Here is a 12666-nt window from a genome sequence, read left to right as displayed (position 1 = left end):
TTACTAAACTTTCCAGAAAGAACTGACACCATTCGTACTCAAAACTCTTTCAAAAAATTGAAGAAAACAGGAACACTATCTAACTCATTTTATGAAGTTAACCTCACTCTAATACAAAACCAGATAAAGGAAAACTACAGGCCAATCTCCCTAATGAATATAGATGCAAAAATACTCAACAAAATACTTGCAAATCGAATCCAAAGACACATTAAAAAAATCACACACCATGACCAAGTGGGGTTCATCCCAGGAATGCAAGGGTGGTTCAATATAAGAAAATCAATCAGTGTAATACAACACATTAACAAATCAAAAGGGAGAAATCTACTGTTTATCTTAATAGATGATGAAAAACCATTCAACAAAATTCAGCGACCTGTTTTGATAAAAACACTTCAAAAGGTAGAAAATGAAGGAAACTTCGTCAATATGATAAAGGGCATATATGAAAAAACCCACACCCAGCATAGTACTCAATGGCGAGAGACTGAAAGCCTTCCCTCTAAGATCTCGTTCCTGATAGAGACAAGGATGCCTGCTATTATTCAACATTGTACTAGAAGTTCCAGCCAGGGTAATCTGGCAAGACAAAGAAATAAAAGGCATCCAAATTGGAAAGGAAGAAGTAAAACTGTCATTATTTGCAGATGATATGATCTTATATTTGGAAAATCTTGAGAAACTGATGACACAGCTACTTGAGCTAATAAACAAATTCAGCAAAGGGGAGGGATACAAGATTAATGCACATAAATCAGTAATGTTCGTATACGCTAGAAATGACCTAACTGAAGAGACACTCGAGAAATATTCCATTCACAATAGCAACTAAAAAAATCAAGTACCTAGGAATAAACTTAACCAAGGGTGTAAAAGACCTCTACACAGAAAATGACATAACTTTACAAAAAGAAACAAAAGGGGACCTAAAGATATGGAAAGGTATTCCATGTTCGTGGATAGGAAGGTTAATCGTCGTTAAGACGTCAATCCTACCCGAACTGATCTACAGATTCAATGCAATTCCAATCAAAATTCCAACAACCTACTTTGCAGACTTGGAAAAGCTAGTTATCAAATTTACTTGTAAGCGAAAGGGGTCTTGAATTGCTAAAAACATTCTAAAAAAGAAAAACAAAGTGGGAGGACTTACACTTCTTGACTTTGAAGCCTACTATAAAGCCACAGTAGTCAAAAAGCATGGCACTGGCACAAAGATAGACATATCGATCAATGGAATCAAATTAAGAATTTGGAAAATAGACCCCCAGATCTACGGTTGACTGATTTTTTCATAAGGCCCCCAAATCCACTGAACTGGGACACAAAAGTCTCTTCAACAAATGGCACTGGGAGAACTGTATACTCATACCCAAGAATGAAAGAAGACCTCTACCTTCATACCCAATACAAAAATTAACTTAAAGTGGAACAAAGACCTCAATTCAAGACCCCTTACAAGTAAATTTGATAACTTACAGAAGTTAAGACTTCTAGAAGATAATGAAGGGAAACATCTTCAAGACCTAGTATTAGGAAGTAGCTTCTTACACCTTACACTCAAAGCATAAGCAATGAAAGCAAAAACAGACAAATGGGAACTCCTCAAAATCAAAAGCTTCTGTACCTCAAAGGAACTTGTCAAAAAGGTGAAGAGGCAGCCACACAATGGGAGAAAATATTCGGAAACCATGTATCTGATAAGAGATTGATATCGTGCATATACAAAGAAATCTTACAACTCAACGGCAATAATAAAAATAGCCCAATTATAAAATGGGCAAAAGATATCAAAAGACATTTCTCCAAAGAGGAAATACAAATGACTAAAAAACACATGAAAAAATGCTCATCTTCACTAGCTATTAGGGAAATGCAAATCAAGACCACAATGAGATACTATCTCACACCAGTAAGAATGGCTGCCAATAAACAAACAGGAAACTACAAATGCTGGAGATGATGTGGAGAAACTGGAACTCTTATTCATTGCTGGTGAGACCATATAATGGTACAGCCACTGTGGAAGACAGTTTGGCAGTGTTACCCTACCCTACAATCCAGCAATTTCACTTCTCGGTATATAACCAGAAGATATGAAAGCAGTGACACCAACAGATATTTGCACAGCAATGTTCACAGCGGCATTGTGCACAATTGCCAACAGATGGAAACAATCCAAATGTCCTTCGACAGATAAGTGGATAAATAAAATGTGGTATATACATAAGATGGAATACTATATAGCAGTAAGAAGGAACAACGTTATGAAACATATGACAACATGGATGAACCTTGAGAACATAATGCTGAGTGAAATAAGCCAGACACAAAAGGAGAGATACTATGTTACCACTAATGTGAACTCCATCTTATCATTTAGAATATAGGGGACCTAGACATAGTCAGAAGCTAGTGAAGGGGAAACAATAATCTAATATGAATAGATATGATAATGAGGGTGATCTTAATGGTTTTGGAATGGTCAGATGTGACTATGGCTCATTAATGAGATTAGAAGTATCAGTGATGCACTGAAGGCGAACATGTTTGGAAATGGTTGTTTAAAGGCAGAGTAGCACCACAAACCTGCAGCTGGTAAGAGCTCCAGGTCGTCTTATGTTATAACTGTTTAAATTTGAGAGTGATGATGATTGTACAACTAAGTGAAGATAATGTAAGAAAATGACCATTTATTTTGGGATAGAGTACATATTAAGTGAAATCCAGAACCTACTATTTAATAAGTCAGGCCCTTGACTCAAGGATTGCTCTTGTGAAATGTAGGGCTATAAATGGGAGGTTGTGTCTTCCTAAAATTATGCCTAACAGGCACCTCCAGGGAACCTCTTTTGTTGCTCAGATGTGGCCTTTCTCTCTCTAAGCCCAACTCGGCAAATAAATTCATTAATCACCCCCCTCCATGAGGGAAATGATTCCCAGGGGAATGAATCTCCCTGGCAACGTGGGACATGACTCCCAGGAATGAGCCTGGCCCTGGCAGTGAGGGATTGAAAATGCCTACTTGATCAAAAAGGGGAAAAAGAAAGGTTACAAGCTGAAGTTGCAGTGGCTGAGAGATCCCAAATAGAGTCAAGAAGCTATCCTGGAGGTTTCTCTTATGCAAGCTCCAGCTTGACATCCCAAATGGCCACATATGCCATGCCCTTACCAAAAGTAATCCCCAAATACCTAGGTCCCTACCTGAGAACCTATAAAAGATTCACTCACTAAGTTTTACCTCCTAGAAACTTAAATGCACCAGAGTGTTTCTCTGCCAGACAAGTCCTAAAACCCAGAGGCTGACACTCCCTTTGAACAAGTTAGGGTGGTCAGTGCCTAGACACCCTTGAAGACGGAGAAAGAGATCAGGTGAGAGGAAGGGAGAGCAACAAACAAGATTAGATTTAACAAAGGTCTATGAATACTGAAACTTTATATAAATATATATATATTTTTAGATGCTAGAGTGCTGGAATAGCTGGAAGGAGGTAAATGGCATGGTAGAACTGTAACCTATAACACCTTTGAGATTTGCTTTGTAGCTACTCGTTGAACTGTGCTTTCAATGTCTTTAGCTTTCTCTGTATATCCTATATTTCATAATAAGAACTGAAACTGTGGATCTCTAATTCATAAAAATTTTTGAAATTACCTATATAGCTGCTTGTTGAGCTGTACATTGAAAGTTAACACCTTTCTGAATGTATGTTATATTTTACAATAATAGAACTAGCTGAAATTGTGGAACTGTGACCCATGACATTCTCTGAAATTTGCTAACTATTTGTTAAATCATATTTTGGAAGTTATCACTGTTATGTATATATGTTAAAGTTCACAATAAAAATGCATTTAAAAAACATGAAAATTTGCTCAACTTCACTGGCTACTAGGGAAATTAAAAAGAAAAGAAAAGAAAAAGAAAAAGAAAATGCTACACAGCCATTAATATGAGGAGCATTTAGAGCAACAGACATGGAAAAATGTCAACAATAAAGTGTCAAGAAAAAAAGTAACAGGTGCAAAATAAAATGATCAGTATGATCACACAGATATAGATATATGGAAATAGTGATAAAAACTCTAGAGTAAGCAGCCGGCTGCCTCTGGGTGGCGAGGTCACATGATTTTATGCATCTGCCAAAAGCATTAGAAGTTTTACAAATAGGGGGGAGGGGGCAGGAGAGGCGAAAAAGAGAAAAATACACCAAAATTCTAACATTCTTTGGAAGTGGCTGCTTTGTGGTTAGTTTTTAATTGATTCATCATTCTTTTCTGAACATAAACCAAGACATGTATAAAAGCTATGACATGTAAAAAAAAGTTCATTTGGACTCCTGTTCCTGTGTACACGTGCCAAATTCTCAGTTATCCTCCAATCACAATATTGCTTTCAGCACTAAATTTAAAATTTATCAGGAATTTTACCAATCAGAAAGAAAAGGATGAAAAAGTTTGTACTGCTCTCACAAAGCTATGCAAAGAAAAAAAGAAGTCAGAGATATGGCCAGGAATCGAGAAAGGTGTGCACCGAGACTTACCGTAAAACTGTTGTTGACATTTTTGGTGCTGGATTCAGCCACACTAGCATCTGTCAGATCCACCTCATCAAAAATGATTGACTGGAGAAAGAAACACAAGGAGGTCAGGAGGGCTGGGCCTAAAGCACTGCAGCGGCCTGCGGCTGCTGCCCCCTCCCCAGCCAAGCACCCGCAAACCTGGCCAGCATTAGCTTCAAGCAAGGCTGACTGCCGCGCCCACCCGTTCTAACGCAGGGACAGAAGGCCCACAGGCAGGATGCCAGGGCGACATTCAACCCAGGGGGTTCGTTAGTGACTGCAGTACTGAGCAAAGCACAATGCTGACATTTCTGCGTTTATTTCCTGTGAATACAAAACACTACTATCAAAACCAGTGTTGTGTTTTGAAACGTGAAGTGCGCCCCACACGGTGTGTCCCCCCCCACTCCCCGAGGGCCAGCTGGGCCTGTCTGGGGATCCGCTGGCAGGTTTGGGGGAAAGGTTTCCAGGGGAAGGGAGTCAGGCCCAAACAGAAGGGGTCAGTGGCAAGGAACCCAAGGGAGCAGAGCACAGGGAAGTAGCCCTGGAGAAGGGGCAATGTCAGGCTCCCGCAGAAGGCTGGGGTTCAGGCTGGGACCCTCCCTCCCCACGCAACCCACCACAGCCTCCACCCTTGTTGACCTTACCATTCCCTCTATTCTAAGAGGACTCCATTGAGAACGCTTAGAAAAAATACCAACAACTAAGAAAGAAGAAGACACCCAACCTTTTCAATAACCCCCTACCCCTGCCCCCACCCCACAAAAAGATCTAAAATAACTACAAGAGTATTTTAAAGAGGAGGGATCTGGTCCCAACACTTTCTAAACAAACTGCTTTGTTCAATTTCAAATTTTAATGTAGTATCTCCAGAGATACATCTCAAAATGTCAATGAATCAGAGATCAGATTTTTTAATACCAAAATGGCAGCGTTATTCCCACAAAAATACCAATATTTAAAATACCAAAGACAAGTTTTACAAACACACTCATGTTTGAAATGTTTAACACCACATTCATTTAAACACAGCAGTGACTTTGTGACGTGCACTTGGTCCTCCTGAAAAACTTAGCATCTGCCTGGTGATTCTAACTTTAAATGTTACATACAACATGGCACATAGAAAGAAGGATAATATATAGCAAGTCCAGAAAGAAAGAATTACCCACATCAAGAAGCCCCACACACATCAAAAATATTTCTCACCCATAACACAAGAGTCATAAGCCTGTGGTCCACAATCTTTCTGAAAGAAAGTAAACCAACTGTACTAAGTTTATTTTTGTGACATTGTTTTCCTTTCCCTGTTGGTGATATGATATTAAAACAAATTTTAATGAATAAAATTTAACTTTTTTTATAAGAAAAAAAGCATGCCTTGAGACAAGTAACATCTGACACCCTAGAGTATCACAGAGCCCAGTGGCAATAACAGCTCTAAGAACTGCAGCTTTTTGCCCATGCAGGCAGCTCCCAGAGCGCTGCCCCCAACGCCCCTCCACAGCCCTCACCTTTGCAGTTTTTGCATAGTACAGCGTTCGCCCCCGAAGCTTAAAGTATCTCCTCTTTGATCGTTGGAATGAATTGTTCTGTTTCGTCAGCATCCCCTCTTTGATGATGGTCTGAAAGCACAGAAACATATCCATTAACTTGGTTTTTAAGGTGCTTTTGCTCCCCCCACTGAAAATGCACACGGATGCGTCAGGTACAGGCTCGCATTTCCAACAGTGGCCCCACAGAGGCAGGGCCTCACCCTCACTCTCCAGGCCTTGACCTTCACGTAGGCCCAGCGCTGGCCAGGGAAGGGGGGCACGGCTGCTCCAGGGGTGACGGTGGGCTGTGTGGGGTGGGATCGGAGGCCCAGGGGCACGCCCTGGCCACAATGGGGTTGCTTAGCATTAGGGGGGCACCAAGGCTCCCCAGGCCACAGGGAGCAGCAGCTGTGAGCCCGGCTGGGACACGGGGCCAGCACATCCTCCAGCTCAGCATTTGGTATTTTTCAGCTATTCTTGGCCCTGTCTCTGTGTTCTCTGGCCTCCTGCCATTTCTCAGGATCCTGTTGCCAAAACCATCTGCGCACACGGCCCTGGGGTTCAGCCGTGGCTCCTGCCTGCACCGTTACTCACCCTCACCCCCATTCACAGGCCATGCACACATCTGCACATGCCCTGGAAGAAACACCACAGCCAAATTCACTAGAGCTCATTTTGCCCCATAAATCTGAGTGATCCACCTTGAAACAGGAATCCTCTTAAGGGAATCGAGAAGTAGGCAGCAGGGCCCTCCCCATGACACAGAACCAAGAAGGAAGGGAACACGGCACCTCCTGGGGCTGTTCCCCTCACAGGACCAGCGAGCCCTACACACTCCTACACACTCAGGAGCTGGATGCTCAAGAAACTGCTTGACCATCAGACATTTTGAACCATTTGGAGCCAATAACACAGCCAGAATTAATAAACAGCATTCATGAAAGAACCTGGTTCTGATCATTTGCATCCTTTCTTTTAATCATACCTATCAGAAATGTCCGTTTTATAAAGAGTCTCATCACGGAAACGGAGGCAGAAATATTAAAATTCTGTTCAAAGACAAGAATATTAGTCCACAGAAACTTTTATTAATTACCTAATCCCACAGAATTTTCCACTTGAAGTAACTTTTTTAAAAAGTATCTGTATGAAGTACTTGGGCATCTGTGACCACTCAAAGATAAAACCGGCACAAAGCAAACACGGTAACCTCATTTCACCCATGTGTCGGCATGCAGGACCAGAGTTCAGGAGCCACGTGGCCCCTCCATCATCCTACCATAGCAGGGAGGAGATGGAACTCAGGACGCACCTACAGAAGACATTGGTAAAAGCGCCTCAGCACATCCAGGTGCAGCCAGGACCGTCAAGCTGACTGCAGGGCTCCCCTGGGCAACACAGACGCTCCAGGGCACGGAGGCTCTGGGGGTCCTTGGCCCCCTGGCATTCCGCCTCTCCTGACGTCCACCACACTGGTGGGGGGGGGGGGTCCTCCCTGTCGTGCCATACGCCAGCACTCGGCACCGTTTCCAAGGTGCTCCCAAGTCACTGCCCAGGTACCAATTACACTGGGATTTGTGGCTTTTGTTACTGGCCCAGTGCTACAATCAGCAACACTTTCAAACACCCTAAAGGACCAAAAGGGGGGGGGATGGGGGGGTTCAACAACAAAAGAATCTCCTTACTCGTTCAGTGGCTCAGACCTTAACTTCCTACTTCTGAAGAGGTCACCCACCCACTCTCCTGGGCAATTAAAGCAGGCCAGGGGAAGAGAAGAAAGGCCCACAGCATCATCCAACGGTCAAGGAAAGAAACCCACATCAGACAGCCTGCACCAGAATCCGGAGCCTTTGTCCCTAACGTGCAGGAACACGTGCCCCAGCAGCAGGAGGCTGGTGCCAGGTGGAGAGAAAGCCCCAACCTCTGTCTACAGGCTGCAGATATAAGCTAGTCTGCAACTCAGAAGGACTACAGGAGTTTCTTCCCTAAGGTTCTTTTCAGAACCCACGCACAAGGATGACATCGATTCCAACGTGCGTAACGACACTGAGCAAACACAAGCTAATCCATGGGAGCCTGAAATTCACGCCAGTGAGACCCTTCCTTGACTTCAACAACCCACTCTCTACAGATACTTCTTGCGCCCAACATGTCTTCCTAACCTCTGCAGGGTTCACTCACCTCTGCAGGGGAAGTAATCGCTTCCATCTCTTCCCCAAATGCAAATTATTTAATTAAAAAGAAAAAAAAAAAAAAAGGAAAGAAGGAAAGAGACGATAAAACCAACAAGCCGAAATCCAGAAAAGTTGTTAGGTTATCTTTAAAGGATAAAAGCTGGACTGTTTTCTTGTGTCCCCCGCTACACATCTCACTCATTTAAAAAAAATGCAAAATTAAAACCCAATCCATTCTACCACAGGCGCGTGCGCGCACACACACGCACAGACAATCTTTCAGAAAGCGGATGAGAGCCTGAGATCTCGGGCTACCCAAGGAGAGCTGCTGTCTATTTATAGCACTCGAGAGTGCAGAAAAAGACTGGTGGGTTTCAGCGGAAAAGGCCGGGGAAATGATAAAGACCATATTCTGAAGCTTTCTCAGAAACTGCATTTCTTCTTGTGATTCACTGCTCATGAATACTACAGATATGCTGCAGAGTATTTTTAAACACAGTCAGAAGTGGTCAAGTAAACAACACCCCTAAATAATGTGCTGCCTCGCACTTGGCAGCCTGTGAAACGCACCCACAGGAAGCACAGCTCAAGCTGGCAAGGCTGCTCCTTACACCAGGGACAGGAACCAGAAGCTGACATCCAGACCCCAGAACGGCTCGCTCAGGTCAGGTTCTTTGCACAAGCAAAAGGGCCAGCTCTTTGTTGTTCAAGCAAAGGCTCACATCTAGGGACAAGAAAAGATAAATGTGCAACACACAGCCACTGAGGAAATGCTCAGAAAACAGTCAGATAAAGAGTAGCCAGTGGAAAAGTGAACACACCAGCCACCTCCAAACACAGATATGAAACAAACTCCTAAAGCCGGATTCAATATGATAAATATGACAGAGTATTAACAATCAACATAATCCAGAAAGACAACACCTGAGCCCTAACCACGGCTGTAGGGGCCATCCAGCTGCACACTAACTGGACAGACAGATGCCCGGCCACAGGCCAAGCCGCCAAGGGCACCTGCTGTGGAGGGAAGCAGAAGGCTCTGATCGTTTCTGCTTAAGAAAGACACTGAACAAAACAGCTCTGGAAAGGCCTTGACTAGGGCCTTCCAGCAGGGGAGAAAGACCCCATCGGTCCAGGAGCCCCAGTCAGACACCACCCACAGCATCTTCTGTCTGAAAGTGGCCAGCACAGGCCATCTGAGGGTGAGGGCCTCTCTCTCGGGTGAGTGGGTGGGAACACCTTTCCCTCCCCCAGCCCCACCCCTGCTCCCACGGCAGCACCCAGGGTCCCAGCCAAACTGCTGGGCTCTCAGGGCTACACCGACAGGTCTCTATTGAAGGGCTCCAGCAGAAACACACTCAGGGCAAAAGGGGCATTGGGCACAGTGGGGGATGAGGGAAGCCCCCATGAGCCAGGGTGGTGGGGAAGGCTTCAGAGGGCAGCTCGTAGAAGACCAGCAGGAGTCTGAACGGGTGGGAGAGGAGGGGCTGGGCACAGGCAGAGGCAGGGACTGCTTGCCCTCCAAGAGCCCCAGAGGTGGGTCAGAGGAGGCAGGCTCAGGTGCTGGTGCCCGGGCTGCCTGGCCCAGCCTGGATGTGGTCCTGTGGCCACCAGGAGCAACAATTTTGGACCCTGTGTAGAGGATGGATGGGAAGGGGGTGAAATGTGGACACATGCAGAACACCCCAGAAACTCCTGTAAGAAAGCAAGGCAGCAACACTGAGGGTCTGGAGGGGAGGCGCTAAAAGACACAGGTGTGAGAGATGCTCAGGAAGAAGACCCACCAACAGGCTGGGGCAAAGAGGAAGGCAGAAGACAAAAACCCAGGTCTCCTCCCCGTGTCTCGCTTAAAGCAGGAAGGTGTGGGTTTTGTTTGGGAGGCACTGGGCCTGAGTGCCTGGGGATGTCCCAGGGGAGTGACAGGAGAGCCAAAGCCGGATATGCAGGTCTGCGGCCCAAGAGGAAGGCCCTTTATGGAAAGGGTGGGAGGTAAGGGGGCCCTGTGAAATGGGAGCCCTGGGAAACCAAGCTCCAAGGTCAGAAAGGAGGAGGGGAGCCAGACCAGGGGAAGGAGAAGGCATGGCAAAAAAAAAGGGGGGAAGAAAGCCAGGCAAGAAGGTGAGGAAAGCAGCAAGAAGACCAGGTCAGCGGTGTGAACACACAGCGAGGGCATGAATGGGGGGCTGGGGAAGGAGGACATGGCCACAGGAGATCATCTTGGCCGGAGCAGATGCCATGGAGTGGACATGGGAACGGCAGATCAAGGCCACTGAATGTGACTGTGGTGGAAGGAGGCAAAGATGACAAGCTGTTGAGTTTAAGTTGTATGTTTCTTAACTTTCTGTAAACAAGCACTCATACTGGATACACTGTACTTTAACAGCATACTTTTTATGTCATAATATGCTGTCAATACAATTCCGTACTAGTAAATATACTCTGCACTGCCATTTTTGCCAACTGCAGGGTACCCCACCTTCGAGAGTGCCACCCATCGGCGTTCCTCTGCAGGAACACTCGGGCTGCCCCCACTCACTCACTGCCATGGGCGATGCTTCCGCAAGCTTTCCTGGAACTAAATTATTTTAACTGTTCCTTAGGGTAAATTGTTTCAGGATCAAAGACAGCCCAGAAACAGATCCTTGCAGATCTGAAAACTTGGCGGCACTGCAGATGGGGGGAAAAGAGGGCCAATCTGACAAAATGCTGAGACAAGGAGCTATCTGAGAGGCAAAAGTAACACGAGTTCCCTACTTCACACACCACACCTAAAAATCAGTTCCTGGTGGATTACAGATTTAGTGCAAAAGGCAAAGTTTTTAACTTTCAGCAGACAGTACTAGGGAATTTCATGAGGACTCTGAGGTTGGGAGAGCTTTCTTAAATACAATTAAAAACATTAAACATAAAATATAAGACTGCTAAACTCAACTGTATCATAATTGAGGATTTCTGTTCATCAAAACCACCTTAAAAAGAAAGTGAAAGGGCAAGCCACACCTGGAGAAGGTAGCAGCAACACTCGGACAGCCAGAATTAGCATCCAGAATAGTTCATGAACAATACAAAAGAAAAAGAAGCAACCAAAAGAAACACTGGCCAAAGGCAGGCGCAGGCCTGAGCAGCAGAGAACATCAGAGAGGCTTAACCTCAGGGGGTGGGTGGGAAGAGAGCACACAGAGCAAGGCAAGTGGGCAGCCTCACAGAACACTCTATTATTCTGCTTTATAGCTTACCTGTACACTGCATGCATTACTTTGTATGTAAAATGATAAAGGAAAAATTAAGTTAACCAATAAAAGGGTAGAAATAAACTCCCGGGCAGAGTTCTATTGATGCTTAGTGTCTTGTGCAGGTAAATGTGAGACTTGCCACATTTACTTGGTTAAAAAGCAGAAAGGAACAAAGAACAACAAAAAGAAAAACCAGCTGCAAAGTAGGCACCAGTGGAAAGTACAGAAGGGCAGAGGCTGAAGGGGCAGTGACCCAGCCCCCTTCCCAGCACCCACGCTGGGAAATACAGGGAGGAGGAGGAATAGAATAAGATAAACATAGAAAGGAGCAAAAGTTAGCCAAATGGTAACTCCGGCCTTCTATTTGTCCTTAAACCTTATTAGTCCTTCAACAAAAAAGTTACACAGACCTGGCTGTGTTAGCAACACTGCCCAAGTGCATAAAGTCCAAGAGGAGGGGGAAAAATGGCACAACAATCCCATCTACGTGAGGACTGTTGCTTCCGGGGAAAGAGGCTTAAAAATACCATTTGAAATTTGCTTATCACTTTAAAATTTTTATGAGCATTTTTATATCTATTTGCCTTTAAGTCTTAAAACAAACACATGTGGTCTATAAGAAAGACATTAATATGATAAGAAAACTGGTCAACAGAGTGATGACTGAGTGATCTGTCCAAGGTTCAACAGCTAAAGGCAGACCACAAAAGAAACATCAGGCCTCCTTACTCCTATCTCAAAGCTTCTTCTATGGAACACCATAATTCATAAACAGGAATCCATCAGAAACAAAACATAAGACACATACAACATACTCAAAGATTCGTAGGTTACTCTAAATGGTAACTGAGTACCATATCTACTACGTACATATGAGCCATTTTCATGTTTTAATCTTCACACCAACTTTGGAAGGAAATAGTCCCATTTTACCTAACTAGAAACTGGAGGTCAGAAAAATTAAGTAACACATGGCTAGTAAATGGCAGACTTGGGATCAAACCTGAGACTCAGAAAGCCAAGCCAAAAACACTAGCTGTCAAAATGAAACTTCAACACGGAAGTCCACAGATAACTGATTTAAATCGATTAGGCCCCGCCGGACGCGAGTGCCGCCACACACACACCCTGCCCTGCGTCCACTGTGCTCTTTGGCAGC

The 12666-nt window shown here is 44.5% G+C and overlaps 1 protein-coding gene across 2 annotated transcripts in view; it reads right to left on the bottom strand.

Annotated features, from left to right (window-relative positions):
* DGKD (diacylglycerol kinase delta) overlaps window positions 1-12666 on the bottom strand; it is a 140975-nt gene that overhangs the window by 105423 nt on the left and 22886 nt on the right. Inside the window, exons 1-3 of one of the 2 annotated variants that reach the window (XM_037850369.1) lie at window positions 8845-8982; window positions 6080-6190; window positions 4548-4628 (exon numbers count right to left, since the gene is read on the bottom strand). In XM_037850369.1, the coding sequence (XP_037706297.1) occupies window positions 4548-4628; window positions 6080-6190; window positions 8845-8913 (261 nt within the window). In that variant the 5' untranslated portion in view covers window positions 8914-8982. Of the gene's footprint in view, window positions 1-4547; window positions 4629-6079; window positions 6191-8844; window positions 8983-12666 lie in introns of those variants that run through there. The other variant, XM_037850368.1, reaches the window with a different exon arrangement.

This window comes from Choloepus didactylus, chromosome 9 (genome assembly GCF_015220235.1).
Source record: "Choloepus didactylus isolate mChoDid1 chromosome 9, mChoDid1.pri, whole genome shotgun sequence".
Taxonomy (NCBI): Eukaryota; Metazoa; Chordata; class Mammalia; order Pilosa; family Megalonychidae; genus Choloepus; species Choloepus didactylus.
Note: the sequence above shows the minus strand (reverse complement) of the source record. Positions and strands in the feature narration are given on the sequence as shown.